This window comes from Talpa europaea, assembly GCF_964194135.1.
Source record: "Talpa europaea genome assembly, chromosome: X".
Classification (NCBI taxonomy): Eukaryota; Metazoa; Chordata; class Mammalia; order Eulipotyphla; family Talpidae; genus Talpa; species Talpa europaea.
In genome coordinates this window covers 77,277,130-77,295,769 of record NC_140081.1, presented here as the reverse complement: position 1 = coordinate 77,295,769, position 18,640 = coordinate 77,277,130, and the positions used below count along the sequence as shown (strand labels likewise).

The 18,640-nt window shown below is 35.4% G+C and overlaps 1 protein-coding gene and 1 pseudogene across 2 annotated transcripts in view; one reads left to right on the top strand and one right to left on the bottom strand.

Moving 5' to 3' along the window:
• Positions 1–15,047, top strand: part of THOC2 (THO complex subunit 2) — a gene marked incomplete at its 5' end in the record, with an annotated part of 95,316 nt that extends 80,269 nt beyond the window's left edge. The window contains 6 exons of the mRNA XM_084258525.1: positions 3,409–3,546; positions 3,888–3,957; positions 4,040–4,197; positions 5,964–6,040; positions 6,618–6,663; positions 14,957–15,047. Of these exons, the coding sequence (XP_084114651.1) occupies positions 3,409–3,546; positions 3,888–3,957; positions 4,040–4,197; positions 5,964–6,040; positions 6,618–6,645 (471 nt within the window). The 3' untranslated portion in view covers positions 6,646–6,663; positions 14,957–15,047. The remainder of the gene's footprint in view (positions 1–3,408; positions 3,547–3,887; positions 3,958–4,039; positions 4,198–5,963; positions 6,041–6,617; positions 6,664–14,956) is intronic.
• On the bottom strand, positions 14,770–18,091 carry LOC311187667 (tyrosine-protein kinase Fer-like; annotated as a pseudogene). The gene is made up of 2 exons: positions 18,059–18,091; positions 14,770–15,590 (listed from the first exon to the last, which is right to left on the bottom strand). The product of its transcript is annotated as a tyrosine-protein kinase Fer-like (transcript).
• Positions 18,092–18,640: the final 549 nt, after the last annotated feature.

The window sequence follows — 18,640 nt, the reverse complement described above, 5'->3', positions numbered from 1 at the left end:
TTTTTAAAAGTAAAGCTTTATTGACTAAATTAATTGCGCATTGCAATATAGTAGGTTTTTATTACCAATTTGGGATTGTATATGTCAGTCTTAACCATCAGTCTTAAACATTGCTTGTGTGGGCTATTTTAAATTCATGGTTAACAATGTTACCTTGTGAGTATTTCCTGAAACATATTTTGAAGCAGTTTGCCATTATAGTTTTCTGGATTTTCTAAGCAATGATGAAAGTTATGGTTCTTTACATTTGTGAAAGCTGTTTGAAAATAAAACATGTGAGATAAACATGTTATCTCATGTTATGTTCACAACAGTGTGTGAGGTAGATAGGGAAGGTGTTAGTATCTTTTTGACAAATAAGAGGCTAAAAGTTTTTTATCCTTTCCCAGTGCATATAACATGTTAGTACCAAAACTTGGACTAAAATTAAGGTTCTTCAAATATTTGTACCACAATGAAAAAAAATTGCAAAAATAAATTGGTTCCTTGATTCTTAGCACCTATTTCAATAGTAGTTGAAAGGGTTCCAAACTCTTTTAGTATAGTCTTGTTTTTTAAAATATAGTGATTCAAGTCAATCTCCCCACTGCCTTAAAAAAATGGTGATTTTTGTGGGCATTTAAAATTTAATAGCCTTATTTCACGTTGACCCAGAAAATTTTAAAAGTGCTATATTAACACACTTCTAAAGATTATGTGACTCATGCAACTTTTCAGATCCTTAGTGTTAAGTATGGTACCTGGTCATATGACTAGGTGCTCAGTAAATATTTGACTTTGGTAATGCATCCAAAGTTCACTTTTCTATATAGTAGTTGATGTTGCATTTTTGTGCGTCTAGGAAAGGTTACTAGCATATGAATGTCTTAGAAAAACATTTATTGCACTTTTACCTCTAAAACTGATCTATATAAACTCACTATTTCTGTGGTGCTTTTTGCATTTTAGAGGATTTGAAAGGTGTGTGTCTATATTCTTTTCATGTTATCTTGTCACTTGTACATATAAAATTGTTTCCCTTCTTTAGTTCAACCTTGTAGTTAGGCTTGTCCCTGGGATCCTCTTTTTTATTAAATGACTTATTTCTTTTTCTAATCCATGGTAAAAGAGTACATGGACTTGACTTTTCAAGTGGAAGTAGTTAAAGAGTGAATTGTTTAGTATCCAAATCTTTTATTTTTTCAGTTCACTTTCCATCCCTTTTAAACCAAGTTTCTCTGTAATTTGGGAGGACAGCAGTAACCATTCAAATCAGAATTCCGCCTATAATTCTGTTCACTATCTTAAAATAAGTATTTGCAACCAAACCCAAGCTATGAGAGGTCATCTATGTGTATTGTAGCCTTAATAAAGTCAACATAGTAATGTTCTCTTGAACAGATTTTGAAAATTGTCAAATTATTTTTTGAACCTTGGTGATCCCATTGTGGAGTAAAAGCAAATAAAAACCAAAATTCTGCAGTGCTACATGAAGATTTAACAAATCATTAATTTTATTTGGCAAACATGTATTGAGTATTCACTGTGTATAAGGCAGTAAGAACTATGTAAAAGTAGAAAAGACATTAATTCCCCTACCATAGTTTCCTAACTGGAAACTATGTATAGGAAAAAATAAAGAACATGAAATTAATCGGGAATACTTGTCACCAAAAAGGTTAATATAAAGGAATTACAAGAGTTCAGTGGAAAGTAAGTTGCAGAGTTGAGGGATGGTTGAGGTGCTAATGGCTTATGAGCTTTCTTTGAAGGCAAAGTAGTATTTTAAGTGATTAACATAAAAGCAAGCAAACATTCTGGTAAAGAGAACTGCTGGGAAGGACAGTATATTCTGGAATAGCAGCAACCACAACACAGTACATTGGATTGCTCCATAGTAGGATATAATTGTGCAAACATTGTGAAGTGCTTGGAATGCATAAGCTAAGGAGTATGCATTTTATTCTATGGACACAGAGAGACTATGTTTTGTAGGAAATAGTATTGTGATCAAAACTATTTTTAAGCAATACTTCCCTTATTGAAGTCTTCTTTGAGTATTGCAGTGCTATTTTATTTCTTTTGTCTTAACAATTTCAAAGTATTATCTTAAGACATGAATAAACAGTGAGAAAAATCTTAAAAGTGTTATTTAGAGCATTAAACCCAGCAAGAGTACTTTCTAGACAAGTACTTTTATGACTGTTTCTCATTCTCTTGCTCTCTGTTATTAATAAACATTTTGTCTATTTCAGTTGATCATCAACTTTTAAACACTGAAATTTTAAAGAATCTACTTCTGCATTGCTATGGCAGTGTTTCTGAGCCAACCGAATTGAAAATTTTGGTGGTGTTAAAAGAAATGTGTTTAATCCTGACGGTTGTCTTTTTTTGTGTATTCCTTTGAATATCAAAGGATTTCCTCATGTGAACATATTTGACTTGACTCACTATTCTTTTCATTCCTAAGGTATATCTAGAGTTGTGCAGTTATGTAATGAATTATACTCCGTATTCTGTAGCCTACTGTTAATGTCATAAACATAAGCTTGTAGCATGGTTATAAAAACAATAAGGTTAGGTATCTGATTACATTCTTAACATTTTCTTAGATAATGGATTTCTATATTGACAACTTGTATAAGTAAGGTTATCTATTAATTATTTAGAGCTAGTGCATCCTTGATCTTTGGCTGTTTTATTGCCCACAGGCTTCTTGACAGAGGAAAAAATAGGTAGAAGAGAACATGGGTTCAGTTTTCAGTCATTGAGGTGTTTCATCATCCTCAGCTGACTATATGGTTTTCTGAGCTCTTTGGAACTGATAAGTTAAATTTCTTAGTTGTGATTATTTGATAGAAATTAGAAGTGCTTTTAGAACTACAGGATATGCAGCCTTTACATTTGTAAAAATAATTTAGGATAGTCTGTGTGGGGTATACTGAATTAGAAAAGACAATAGTAAAGTCATGGCTAGGTTTTATTTTATATTTTTTCTCACCATCATTGATTGCTTATAAGTGAATGGTCAAGTGCTTAAAAATTTCCATGATTATGTAGACGTTTGTGTTTTTTTTCTTCTATAGTAAAGTCCAGTCATTATTTTGCAAATATGGACTCTTGCAATGGTGGTTTCAAGTCTTCATAATAGAGCTAGAAAAGAATCTCTAGTTTGTGAGCTTATTGATGAGTCTCAGTTGAGGCAGGAACGAAGTGATTGATTTTTAAATGATAATTTTAATAAGGCCAAGGATTGAAGTCTGCATAATTTGTGCCATGTTCTTTTATTTTACCACTATAATACAGACAGCTAACCAGTTTTGACTTTGGGTCTAACTACCAGTTGTCTTTCATTAAATAAACAATCAAACAGATGATATCAATATTGGAAAACTAATAATCTTTAGTAATATTGCCTTAATTTAACAGCTCTACATTAATCATACTCCTCCACCACTGTCCAAGAGTAAGGAGAGAGAAATGGACAAGAAAGACTTGGACAAGTCGAGGGAAAGATCCAGAGAAAGAGAGAAAAAAGATGAAAAGGACAGGAAAGAGCGGAAAAGGGTTTGTAATATTTTTAAAACTAGTTTGGAAAGCTTATCATGTTTAGTAGTGTGTTTGTTGCCTTTTAAAAAGTACTGTTTTTTTCCATGACAGTTCGGCTATTTAGTGTTTTATCTGATTTTTTCTACCCTAAAGTGTCTTTGAATCTTCTCCAGTAATAAGGATCTTCAGCCTAGTAATCTCTACCAGCTCTGCTTGGTTTTCATGTCATTTTTTCAAGTATGTGAAGCTACCCCAAATATTCTTCAATGCTAGTTAGCTGTGCCCTTCTTGCATAAAAGTAATACTTTTAACAAAAACATATACTCTTGATCAATGTAGTTCACAATTCTTGATTCTAGGATCACTCAAATAATGACCGTGAAGTGCCACCAGACTTAACCAAGAGGCGGAAAGAGGAAAATGGAACAAGTAAGTAAATTTATTAATACTTTTGAAGCAGTCATCAAAATGAATTCGAAAAGGCTTTCATGATTCTCTTTTGTAATTTTAGTGGGGGTTTCAAAACACAAAAGTGAAAGTCCATGTGAGTCTCCTTATCCAAATGAGAAAGACAAGGAAAAAAATAAGTCAAAATCTTCAGGCAAAGAAAAAGGCAGTGATTCATTTAAATCTGAAAAGATGGATAAAATCTCCTCCGGTGGCAAAAAGGTAAAGTTTGAAAACAAAGAATACTTTTTCTTAGAAAATCAACCCTTTGAAAATTTAGCATATATTGAGGGTTAAGTATAATTACTTGGGGGTGGGAAGAGGAGACAGGCATTGGGACAGCACAGGTTATCTGAAACTTCTCAACCAGTGGAGTCCCAATTATTGGGAGGGTAGAATTAGCCTATCTATGAAATTCCTTTTCTCTCCATTCCACTTCTAAATTCTCTTCATTGAGTTTCGGTCTTGTCTTTGTTTCCTTTTTCCTCCACCCCCAATTCTTTGCTTTTAGTTTCTCTTCATTCATGAGATTAAAGTATTCTCCCTGGTCATTATACCGTCCTAATATCTTTATTAGTTGTGATTTTAAGCATTTTTGTAGTATTTTTCCTAATAAACTTAATATGTTTGTAAATTGTATTTGGTTTTCAAACTTAGTATAGTGTGCATTCTCTTATGTACTAATGGATGCTATTCAAAATAAATATCATATATATGCCATATTTTCATAGTTCTTAAGCAACTTTGGAAAATAAGGTGCAAGCTTAAAAATTTCTGTATGCTTTAAAAGGGAGGCTGCTTTTAAATAAATATTCCTTAAATTGAGGTAACAGTCATACAACTTAAAATTCTCCATTTTAAAATGTACAGTTCAGAGACATTTAGTATATTTACAATATTGTGCAGTCATCATCTTTATTTTTAAAACATTTTCATCATCCTAAAGGGAAAAATTCCATACTCTTTTAGCAGTCATTTTTCCATTTTCCCTTCCCTTTAGTTCCTCACAACTACTAATCTGCTCTGTTTCTATGGATTTGTGAATTTTGGGTATTTTGTGTAAATGGAATTGTATAATGTGGCCTTCTCTATCTGACTTCTTTCACTTAGCTACTGTTTTTGAGATTCTTTCATGGTATAGCATGTATCAGTACTCCATTTTCTTTTATTGCTAAATAATTTTCCCTTTTATGAATATATCACAGTTGTTTATCCATTCACCATTTGACAGACTTTTATGTTGTTTTCTATCTTTTACTTTTGTCAGTAATGTTGCTGTGAACATTTGTGTGATGCTATGAAGTATTTGTTTGAATATCTGTTTTCAATTTTAGTGTATACCCAGGAGTAGAATTTCTGGGTTATGTGGTAATGCTATATTTAACTTTCGGAGGAACTGCTAAAATGTTTTCCACAGTGTGTGTACAGTGTACATTTCTGCCAGCAATGTATGAAGGTGCCAATTTTTCTACATCCTTGCCAACACTTTGTTTTTATTTTTTTATTTAGTTTTTTGTTACAGCCATCCATGTGGGTGTAAAGTGGTATCTCGTTGTGGTTTTGAGTTTGCATTTTCCTAATGATTAAATGTTGAGCATCTTTTTATGTGCTTGTTGACCATTTGTTTATCTTCTTTGGAGAAATCTATTCAGATGCTGTGGCTATTTTTTAATTGGATTGTTTGTCTTTTTGTTGCTCAGTTGTGAGAATTTTTGATAAATAGTCTGGATACCAGACCTTTAGGAAACATCATTTTGCAAATGTTTTTTTCCATTTCATAGGTTATCTTTTTACTTTCTTGATCATGTTCTTTGATTTATGAAGGTATTTTTTTTTAATTTTTGATGAAGTCCAATTTTTCTTTTATGGTTTGTGATTTTGTTATATTTTTGAAAAATAAATTATTACTTGGGGTGATGAAAAGGAATTTTGAGCTGATTTTTATATTTTGTTTTCCCTTTCCTAACCAATTCCACCATTCTTTATAGGAATCCAGGCATGATAAAGAAAAAATAGAAAAGAAAGAGAAACGGGACAGTTCAGGAGGAAAGGAAGAGAAGAAACAATATCCTTTTCATTTTATTGATGTTTTAAATCAGTATAAAGGAAAACTTAGTTACTGATTATGTTTAGAATTATGCTTTTGTTTGTATTACATGGCCTAAGTGTTTAAAGGGTTTATTAACTTTCAATTGTTCTCTCTAACTCTCTCACATGTATGGAATGTGATAGATGTATTTTTTTTAAGATTCATTTATTTGTTTATACAAGCACTAGGTACAGTCAGAAGTGCGGGAGTGTGAGAGAATCCACCAGAACCACAGGGGAGAGCAGGGCAGGCAGACTGATGAAGACACTGCTGAGGGGAGCAGCGGGCGGGCGGGCAGCAGGAGAGATCTGCGCGCCATGTGGGACCCTCACCGGTGGCCGGGGATCAAACCGGCGCTGCAGAGGCTGTGGGCAGCTTCGCAGCCTAGCGCTCAACTGCTGCACCACCAGGGGAGGCCCAGAGCTGGTAAAGTTTGAGGCTACCAGGCTGGTCAGAGCCAATTAGATCCTGCAAATTGAGGGAATGAGCTAAAAGATGAGACATCATTCTTCTTCCCACCCCCAAAGTTGTTTTCCCTTAATTTGTCATCTACTCATAAGTCCTCAGACAAGCACAGATAATGACGACTTTCAATCAAGGTGAGTGTTCTTTCACCTCCTCATCATTTAAAAATAGTTCATAAAATGAGGTCTAATATTGTTGAACAAACTTGATCCACTTTGCAAGATACAACTAGAATTTTTCACCTAAATATAATGATCAGATCTTTTGGGTATAGATGCAAAACAAGTTTCGCAGTTATTTTAAGCTGTTTTCATTTTAAGTTTGCTGATTAGCCATATGTGGGTTTTTTTTTTTTTTTTTTTTTTTTTTTTGCACCAAGATGTATTTAAGAACATCTGGCTTTCTCTTTGCCATTCCCATCTTCTCTGGATGATTAGTTACCTTTTTAAAGTACCTACAGCCTTGTCAGTGGTAGTGATGTCTGCATTTTACAGGTGAAGAAAACTGAACTCTTGACAGGATAAGTTGAAGAGGGTGAAAGAGATACTAGCAGACAGAGCCAAAACTCAAGCACAGGTCTTCATACCCTAGCATGTTCTCTGTTCTTCTGTTTGCCTTTCATGCAGACATGTCCAGAGATTTTCATGTTTAGATTTCTGTGTTTTTTTTTCCCCCACTACTGCCTATGTTTTGGAAAACTAAAAAATATGGTCTGTGCTTTTAGTTCTGAATTTAAAATATGCAACTTTTTTTTCAAGATAGTTATGCCTTAGGTGAAATTTAAAAGTGTCTTAACCATCGTAAATAAATTGTATATCCTTAGTGGACAGAGTGTGCAGAACCTGTTGCAGTCTATTTTTAGCATTCAGATCATCATTTGAATAGTTTGGTGATGTCATAGATTATTGAGGTATGTAGGATGATTTGTCCTCTGCATTTAATGATTTGAGGTGGCTATAATTCAAGTTGTTGATTCTTTTCTATAGCCCTGTTTTCTTTCTGTTATCCATCACTTCTTAATGACATCAAGTACACTTGATTCTTCCCCTAGTATTTTCTGTTTCTAATCTTTTCTGAAACCACATTGATAACCAAGACTGCTTATAGTTGTTGAAGAGTGAGAAATATAAGAGTCCCTTTTGTATAAGGTTTGAGCTTTAGGATATGAATTTAGTCATACTTATTTTGGCTGCAAAGCAGGGATTTGAGGTTGCCAGATAGGTAACCTCCTGACAAGTGGTGTGCCTTTTCTGCTTTGTTAGTCTGTGCTGTTATCTGAGTAGTAGAGTAGGGTTAATAAGTTATGAGAGAACATTTAGAATATAATAGTTTTTAAATTTAGGATTATTGTAAAAGAAATAATATATCTCATTCTTCAGTTCCAGCTTTCCTAGTCTCTCTTAGTAAGTTATGAACACTTCATCATCTTTTTTAAAGTTTTATTTTATTTATACACACAAGAGCTAGGGTGTAGGTCAGAGATTGGGGTGTGTGTGAGAGGATTCACCAGAGACAGAGTGGGAGCAGAACAGGCGGATCTACTGAAATACACAGTGGAGGGGAGCAGCAGGCGAGACAGGAGAGGTCTTGTGCCATGTGGATTATCTCCCTGGCTGGGGATCGAACTTGTGCTGCAGTGGCTGCGGATATCTTCATAGTGCTAAGACTTAAACCCTTGTGCTACCAGGAGGCCCTTCATCTTCTTTTTCAAAAAAAATCTTGTAACCTTTCTTTTAGTTTGACATTTTGCTTTCTACTTCTTGTTTTCACACGATCTCCTTACTAAAGGGGAAAAAACCCGCTCATTATTAAAAGTGGGCCAACCATTGTCACTGACAACCTCCACTGTGATTTTTTTTTTTACATTCTTTACTCAATACCTAAATATTCTTTGGTATGTGAAGGTTATACTACTGATTTCTTTGAGTTCTTATTCACATTGGCCATGGGTTTGTACTTTACCTTTCTGTGTAATCTTTCAGAACCAAAGGCATGAAAAGACAGTGTAGGGTGTTACTAGATAACATATGTTCAGCTTTGTGTCCACCCAGTTTAATTGCTTGTTGACAACAATGTGCTGTATCTTCTTCTTGCATAGACTCTTAATTTTGTAAGACTCTGGTTGAATTTTTCTTTTTCTGGCTGTTACAGTGGGCTCCTTCTATTGGATACATGTTAGGGTTGGTCAGGTCTGTTATTTTTCCTTTTCCACTAGAAAATTTCTGATCGGCACCATCTACCTTTAGGTTACTTCAAATCTGTGCCCTGTGACTGTTAAAGTTTATTTTACATTTTTATATTCAGGGATCTCAATTGTAAGATTCATTGATTTCTGGAACTCTTATTTTAATTATGGTAACATTAATTAATAACACTATATGGGTTCTAGGAATACATTTTCTCACCTCAGCAACTGCATGTATCTTACTACACCCAGCACCAACCATTTTGCCCTTCTACCCATTACCTCTCTCCTCTTTCACCTCTGGTAACCACCATTCTGTTGCCAGAGTCTAAGGGTTTGTTGTTGTTGTTGTTAGTTTGCTTGCTTTTTTACCCCACTGTATAGTGAAATCACAGTGTCTATATTTTTCCTTGTGACTTATTTCACTTAGCATAATCATATCAGAGTCTATCTATATCATTGCAAATGGCAAGATTTCATCTATTTTTATGACTGACTAGCAGTATTCCACTGTGTAAATATGCCACATTTTCTTTGTTTACCCATCATCCGGTGCTTGTGTTGTTTCCATATTTGACTATTGTAAATAGGGGTGCATGTCTTTTTGAGTTAGTGTTTTTGTATTCTTCAGGCAAATACTCAGAAGTGGGATTCCTGGATCATATGGTAATTCTAGTTTGTTGTGTTTTTTTGGGGGGGCGGGGGGAATCTCCATCCTGTTTTCCTGTTTTTTGAAGAGGGTGGACAGAGAAATAACACTGAATATAAATATCACCCTGACTACAGCAACATTAAAATGATCACATTTAGAGTTGAGAATACAATATATAAATGTGACCCAGATTAAATTAATTCCAAAGCCTTCTGTCTGCTTTTCCTGTCTCAACATTTTTTTAAATTGGCTTTACCTTGTTTCTTAATCTTCCTACTCACTTAAAGCACTTACAGTGCCATTCTCACTGGTGTAAGGTGGTGTCTCATTGTGGTTTTGATTTGCATTTCCCTGATTATCAGTGACATTGAACCTTTTTTAAAAGATTTTAAACTATCATTTTTTTTAAGATTTATTTATATAAGCACTGGGGTACAGGCCAGAGGCACAGGAGGGTGAGAGAATTCACCAGAGACAAAGTGGGGAGCAGAACAGGCAAAAGGGCTGAAGTACACAGCTGAGGGGAGCAGCAGGCAAGACAGGAGAGGTCTGCCTTACCATGTGGGAATCTCCCTGGCTGGCGGGGAATCAAACCAGCGCTGCAGAGGCTGTGGACAGCTTCACAGCGCTGCGCTCAACCTGCTGCGCCACCGGGGAGGCCCACCATTGGACATTTTTTCATGTACCTGTTGGCCATTTGCATTTCCTTTTTGGAGAAGTCTTTTTAGCTCTTCAGGTGGTTTTTTTTTTTTTTTTTTTTTAAACTGAGTTGCTTTTTTTTGTTGAGTTGGTGTAAGCTCTTTGTAGATCTTTGATATCAGTCCCTTATCAGTTGTATGGTGTGCAAATATCTTCTCCCATTCAGTAGGATGTCTCTTTATTTTGATTACTGTCTCTTTTGCTGTATAGAAGCTTTTTAGTTTGAGGTATTTACAACTGATTATCTTCCCCTTTGACTTCCTTGCTTTCCTTGCTTCTGAAGTCCTCAAAGGTGTTTCTGAGGTTTATGTCATGGAGTGTTTTGCCTGTATTTTCTTCTGTATATTTTATGGTTTCAAGTCTTACATCCATTTGGAGTTAATTTTTGTGTATGATGTGAGGTAGTAGTTTAGTTTCATTCTTTTGCATGTGGTGGTCCTGTTTTCCCAGCACCATTTATTGAACAGGCTTTCCTTTTCCCAGTGTATATGCTTTGCTCCTTTGTCATAGATTAGTTGACTGTATATGTCTAGATTTATTTCTGTGTGGCCCTCAATTTTGAATGTTGGGTTCAGCTAATTTTTGAGAGGTGTTTGTGAACCTGATGCTATGCTAAACTGGACTTGCTCCCAGAGCTTGAAAAGCTGTCTTCTTGGACTTTGGTTCTTGATTTCAAAGAAAGTTGGCAGTAAGTTCTGTCCATCTGCAGTGTATACTACACTGCATTTCTCTTCTAATCCCCCACTCCGATAAAGTCTAATGTATTTTTCAAGCCCATCTCTTACCTCAGTCTCCTACATGTAGCTTGACTCTTATCCAGACCCAAGGTTGCAGTTCTCAGCTCTTGCACAGAATGTGTGGCTTGTTAGATGTGCTTTCTTGGCCTCACACAGTATTTAACATTTTAAAATTGGTTGCCTTTATAAATCAGATGAGTTGACAGAATTCAAATTTTGGTTTCTCTTGAAGAGTTGGAACATCTGGCAACATTGTGTCCTGATTCCTACATGGCGGCAATCAGCTAGAACTGCCTCAGTGCTTCCCCCTTTAGGTAGAGATTGGATCTTTTTTTTTTTAATTTAAATTTTATTTTTATATTCCCCATACAATTACAACCCCCTTATTTTGACCCCATTCCCTCCTTTCCCCGCCCCCACCCCCCATAGAGTGTCTCTGGTTCATAGTTGTTTGTTGATTTTGATATTTTCTTTCTTATAGTTATTCTTTTTCCTGGTCCCTTATTTAAGTTTTCTAGATTCCTGCTATGAGTGAGACCATCCGGTATTTTTCTTTTTCTTTCTGGCTTATTTTGCTGAGCATGATCCCTTCCAGCGCCATCCATGTTGCTGCAAATTGCATGTGTTTATCTTTTTTGAATGCTGAGTAATATTCTATGGTGTATATGTACCACATCTTCTTGATCCAGTCATCTATTTTTGGGCATTTGGGTTGTTTCCAAAGCTTAGCTATTGTAAACAGTGCTGCTATAAACATAGGGGTGCATGTGTTCTTTGGAATTGATGTTTCTGTGTCCTTTGGGTAAATACCTAGGAGTGGAATTGCAGTATCATATGGAAGCTCTATCTTTAGTAGGTGAAGAAATCTCCACACAGCTCTCCATAGTGGTTGGACCAGTTTGCACTCCCACCAACAGTGTAGGAGAGTTCCTTTTTCTCCACAACCTCGCCAACATTTGTTGTTGCTGGTTTTTTTAATATGTGCCATTCTCACTGGTGTAAGATGGTATCTCATGGTAGTTTTGATTTGCATTTCCCTGATGACAAGTGATGTTGAACATTTTTTCATATGCCTGTTGGCCATTTGCATTTCCTCTTCACAGAAGTTTCTTCTGCCCATTTTTTGACAGGATTATTTTCTTTGTTTTTGTTGAGTCTCATGAGCTCTTTGTAGATTTTTGTCATCAGTCCTTTATTGTTAGTGTTGTGTGCAAAAATGTTCTCCCAGTCAGTGGGGTTTCTCTTTGTTTTTGTTATTGTCTCTTTTGCTGTGCAGAAGCTCTTTAATTTGATTTAGTCCCAGCTGTTTATCTTTGCCTTCACTATCACTGCTTTGGGTGATGTGTCTGTAAAGATGTCTTTGATGTGCATATCATGTAGTGTTTCACTTAAATTTCCTTCTATGTATTTTATGGTTTCAGGTCTTATGTCTAGTTCTTTAATCCATTTTGAGTTGGTTTTTGTGCATGGTGTTAGGTGGTAGTCAAGCTTCATTCTTTTGCATGTAGCGAACCAGTTTTCCTAGCACCATTTATTGAACAAACTTCTTTGCTCCAATGCATATTCTTTACTTATTTTAGAATGTGTTGCCATGTTGAGACATAGTCCTAGATTCTAGTAATATGTGTTGGAGTAGGGAATGTTCAGTTACATTTTCTTTCATGTTGCTGTATGATTATGTGTGTGGGCTTGTCTAGGTCCTAGTCACTGATTCCTATGTATGTGAGTGTGGTACTTACCCCTCTCCTTAGATTGTGATCTTGTTGAAAGCAGTAACTTCGTCCCTTCTAATCAACCAAGTGCTTGTATGACCTTCTATGTTTTATACTCTCTTAACTTTGCGTGAAAAGCTATGTACAGAAGTATTAAGTATACATCTTCAGATTGATGAGAAAACAGCATTGACCTTTTCTGTCATCAGAAGACATTTCAGTGTATTTATAGTATTTGGTAGTGTATTCACATTCTTAAGTTGCTTTGTATGCTGCAGCATATTTTTTGAGGACAGACTTATGCTTTAATTTTAGTCTGTATATAGTAATAGTTAAATATTTGCAAAAGTTAGAAAATTTAAATGATAGCCACAAGCTGTTTTTCGCTTTATTGTAGTCATCTTTTCACTCTTTGAAAGTACTAGGTGTTGAGTTCTGTGCACTGGTATTCATAGACACCAAACAGTTGGAATGAACAGGAGGAATTTTCCCTTTTCTTTCTTCCACTTAAGATGGATATAATCTTCAGTAAGGGGCTATTTTTCTTATCTGGACATAGGTATGAACACTTAAAAAAGTCCCCCATGCCACATTTACCTGAGTGTGACTATCCCATACACATACATTTATCTTGAGAGGCACCTCTGAGATTCAGTTCAACAGAATCCCAGTTTTAATTCTGTGTTAGATTTTATCCAGGGAGACCATCTCAGTTACTGTGTTTGCTATGATAAGGATTCTTAGTTACCCATCTAAGGGTAAATGAAGGAGTAAAGTAGGAGGAGGATGACTATCCCTGTGTTTTTCTCCTCCTAAACATTCATTAGTCTTTTTAACTTTTTTTTTTTAAAAAAAGATGTATTTATTTATTTATACAAGCACCGGGTACAGTCAGAAGCGCGGGAGGGTGAGAGAATTCACCAGAGCCAGAGTGGTGAACAGAACAGGCAGATTGACGAAATACACTACTGAGGGGAGCAGCGGGCGGCAGGAGAGGTCTGCGCGCCATGCGGGACCCTCGCCGGTGGCCGGGGATCGAACTGGCGTTGCAGAGGCTGTGGGCAGCTTCGCAGCCCAGTGCTCAACAGCTGCGACACCAGGGGAGGCCCATTTTTAACTTTTTTAACTGTCAACTTTGTCCATTTGTGCCTTCTTGTTTGGTGTGGAGGAGAGGGAGAAGGAGGGATTGAGAGAAAGAGAGGGAAGGAGGGGAGAGATACTGAGAGAGAATGAAAATACTAGCATCATGAAATCCTGACAGCTTGTGACACAATTTAGGGAACTAAATAAGTCTGGGATGCCTCCTTTGAGGTCAAGACACCTAACCAAAAATAATCTATTAATTTGGTGGACTTGTATTTTATAGTGTCTCTTAAAACTTCTTGTTGCCATCAATGGCAAGAGGGCTCTTTTATGAGGACTCTATAAACCTTTGAAACATTTCTTATGACCTTTTTGGTGAATTTGATCATAAAATTAGAGTGTGTGTGTGTGTGTGTTTATGAAAACATACCTCTGATAAGAGGGCTGGTTTTGTATTTGCCTTTCTACTCTGCGTTGTTTACCGGTTTGGCTGTTCTTTTCTCTAGATTACCCTACTTTTCAAATTTGCATCTTGCTGTTGCAGCTTTCTTTAAAATAACATCGTCTAAAATCAGCTGTCTCAACTCTGAAAGGGTACTTTTGGGGGGCATTTCATACTTTCTGATACCCTGACAAACAAGAAGGGCAAGTTGGAAAATAGGGAAATTATAACAATAGCAGGGCCTATTTCTGACAAAAAGAGAGAAAGAAAATAAAAGGGAAAGGAAGAGGCTCAGAAGGTCCAGTTAATTCCCAGTAGAAAGTGATGTTTACACATTTAATCTTGTTTTAGTAGAGTGTGGAAGGCCACCTTTTGTGGGAATTTCAATTGCAAACTTAGTGTTACCAATGCAATTTGTAGCATCAGTAGAGTAGAGGTGTCTAGGATGGAGCAAAGCTGAATCTGAACGGAGCCTGAAATAGAAACCCTTGAGAAACATCAGCAGTCCTGGTGGTAAAAAAAAAAAAAAATAGTGTAGTTCCTTGCGTATAGAGCCTATGCTTTCTTATTTACAATGGTTAAGGTGGCACATATCTTGTTAAAAAGTTCATGAAAAAATAATTTTTAGAAGAATATTCCAGGTAATATGGTACAAACTCATTGTTAATGAGAAGAAAATATTACTCTGCTGGAAGATAGAGTCCTGAAGGCTGAGTTTGGCAGTGTTTCATCACTTTGTGACTTTCTTCTTGATGGCAGCTAGCTCTTCCTGAAGTTCACTGAACTTGGGGCGGTTTTCAAGTTTGTAATCCAACACTTCAGCATTATTTTATAAATATGCTCTGGATACTACTGAGAGACTGACATCCAGTATCCTCTTTCCACTTGCTCTTGTGCTTGCTAATTTGTCATTCCAGGGTATGGACAGACCCCTAAGCTGAAGGTCTCCCAGAGGAGGATGCCAAAGCTCCATGCGTCACTCTCAGAACGATATCTCCCATAATTAAGAGCTTCTGGTGCTGTCCATTTAATGGGAATCTGCTTTAAGTCAGAAGATGAATATACACCACCATCCTCTTGATGAGACATTCCAAAGTCACTGATTTTCAGAACATTATTTTCACCTCCAGGCAGTTTCTTGCAGCAAGGCCCCTGTGTGTACAATTTTTACTTGAGATACGCCATCCAGAAGCAGCATCTAATGAAAATTTCACGAAAATTTCACTAACTGTTTTATTTAGTTCATCTTTCTTTCTCAGAAAGGAGAGGAAATCACCTCCTGGAACCAGTTCCTTAATGATGTAGATAGGCTGTATTTGTGTTTGGACTTCTATAAGTTTGACAATTTGGGGATAATTATATTGCTTGAGGATTTTTGGCTTCTTGTGAAAATTATAATTTCAATTCCTGGAAAAGATCATCTTTACATGTTTTAATAGCAACAGCAGTTTTATCCTTTAATATGTCCTTAAATATGTCATCAAAGTTTCCATTACCCAGCAAATCTCCTAATGTGATCAAGTCTTCATGATTGGGAACCCATAGCTTACTCTAGTGATGGCCATAGTGATGGCCATATAGATGCTTGGCCACAATGATGGCCAATAAGATCATAATGATGATCTTATTGAAACATTGATACTTTTTTGCAATTAAAAAAAGCTGAGATAAAATCACATAACACAAAATTCACCATTTTACAGTGGTTTTTATTATGTTGTATAACCATCACCACTGTCTAATTCTGGAACATTTCCATTGCCCCACAGAGATTCCACTCCTATTAGAAGTCACTCCTAATTCTCCCCTTCTCAGCCCTTGGAAAGCCTAATTATTTTCTATGGAGTCACCTCTTTGGGGGGCATTTCATGAAAATGGAATCATGCAATATGTGATCTTATGTGTCTGGTTTCTTTTACTTAGCATCATGTTTTCAAGATTCATCCATGTTGTAGCATGTATCAGAATTTCATTTCTTTTTATAACTGAATAATATTCCATTGTATGAATGTGTACCACATTTTATTTATCCATTCATTAGTGATGGACAGGAACAATGACTTTTAAGTATTAAAATTGTAAGTTCAACATTAGTGTATCCACAATTATAATTGGTAATGTCAAGACTACAAATGATGTGAACAGAATGCTGTATAGAAACAATATGTAAATTATTTGTTAGCATTTCATGCAAGTGTGATTATTTTCTAAGGCCCTTCTAGCTCTGGTTTTATGAAATATGTGAATGTAGTATTTTCATCAATAAAGTTTAATGCGTTAAGCATTAGTTTAAAATTTGAACGCAAACAATGTCAGGCAGATAAATTTATTTGCCACATGTTGTAATGATCATGTCTTGAAATTATTTCAATATGCAGTATTTGAAAAATGTCAATACATAAAGGAAAGGAAATGAGTGTAATTAAGTCAATATATTTTTAAAGCAATTTTTATAATTTAGCAGACGTTGCATCTTAATATAAGTCACTATTAAAATTGTGTCCTTGTGAAAAATGTGATGTCATTTTTCTTTTTTTTGTTGATCATGTAAAATTGATTCTTTTTCATTGCTATGTGTTCTGTTTACTTTTGGCAAGCAATTGCTTGCTCCTGTGGAATGTTTTGCTTATTTCTATTTCATCTTCTCCTCCCTTCTTTTCCACCTGCTCTTTCTCACACAGAGAATGTTCAATTTTTTTTTCTTGAAGAAACTATTAAAAATAGTTTCTTTAAGGAAAAAAAATGAACTCTTTTAATAGTTTCTAAGAGTGGGCAACGAGAAATACACAGATATTTCATCCTTATCTGGGGACTGTATTCAAGCCTATGTTATTGGCAGTGACTTTTATTTTTCTTAAATCTTCCTCCTTTTTCCTTTTCTTCCATCTTTCCTCTTTCCTCCTCCTTCTCTCCTGCCTTCTCTTTTTCTCTCTTCCTTTCTCCCTCTTCACACCTGTAACTTTCTCTTCCTCCCCCTCTCTTCCTCTCTCCTTTCCTTCCTTCCTTTCTTACCTATCAATATAATCAATTTGTTTCTTTCAGGTGAGATTGGAATGAAATTGTTCAGCTGTGACCAGAAATTTATTTTCCTGAGTAGATTGCCAAGAATTATGAATGAAGAGGGCCCATGTGCATCTCCTTAAATTATTCAGTTATCTGCTTAATTGCTCCATGCCGAAAACTTGTTGAGTTGTGCATTACTGTATTTAACTTGTTGCTTAATTTCTACATGTTTATTTTCAGTAAATGGCTGAAAGTGTTAACTGTCCCATATTTTTAGCACAATGTGCTGCATACAGTTCCCAACAAGCAAATAAGGTTACATGTGTACAGAATTTCACTTTGGATTAACTAAATATGGCCTGGGTTTAGTTGAGTTGTTTTTTTTTTTTTTTAATTGTTGTTCTTTTTTTTTTTTTAACCTGAAATTGCTTCCTTTTTATTGTTTGAAACTGAAAATAAACAATTATTGAACCATTTTGAATTTACCTCATTTTAAAACTCAGTTTAATTTATTATTTGGCCTGTTTTTAATATTAGTCACTAAAAACAAAGTGGGAGCAGTGTCTTATGCAATGCTTAGGAATCATTTTATATAATAGTATGTGTACAACATTAAAACTTATTTATAAAAGAAAAAGGTACCAGCACTCACTTGTCCCTTGCCATTTTTTCTTGTAATTATGTTAGACAAGTCCGGGGGTGGGGGGAATCAAAAGTTAATTGTGTTTTAATTCTACAGCTGCAGGAGCTTTGTATTGCAGAACTTTCATCTGGAAAAGTTTCACAGTGACATTTTTAAAAGAAAATTTTTTATCTACTGAATTCTACCAGTGTAACCCTTTTTCTAAATAAACAATAGTTTTATCAAATGATTGTATATTATTGTGTATATTGTTGCTTATTCAAAACAGCAAAGGAATTTAATAAGTTTCCTAGCCCTTTTTTTCTTGCTCAGTCCATGGGCTACACTGGATGACATCTCATCCATCAACATAAAAAAAGCCCTATTTGCTTACCTGTGCACCTGGGGTAAATTGGGCGGAAATCATGCCTAGGAATTATACATTTACTATTCAGTTCCTTAGATTCAGTAATACTTATGTAAATTAAAATCATTTAGAGAATGACAATAAAGGCAATAAGTTTTTTAATGATTGAGAAATTTGAACATATTTGGGAATTGGCAAAGGGATATAAATCTGGGTGGCCTTCAGGTAATTGTAATTTGCGAAAGTTGATGAACACAATAATTATGGGAGAGTGATCCATTCACTGATGGTTGAGCACCTATAAACATGCCTGGCATAAAAAGAAGTAATATAATGATTTTGACATTGAGAAAATAACTATGGTTCAATTCAAAATCATGTCTGAAACACCAGGAAAGAGCTTTTCAGCTGTTATGTTGCATTCACATTTTGAAGAGTGCATGAATGTGAGTTTGAACTAGAAAGTGTTCTATTGCTTAGCATCAGTACCTCTTCTCCCTATGCCCCAAATTATTGAACACAGGTGATCTTTGGTTGTGACTTTGCTACAAATGTGTTGAAGATGGAAAATTCTAACTTTGGATTGAACTGTGCAAATAGAATTTGTTG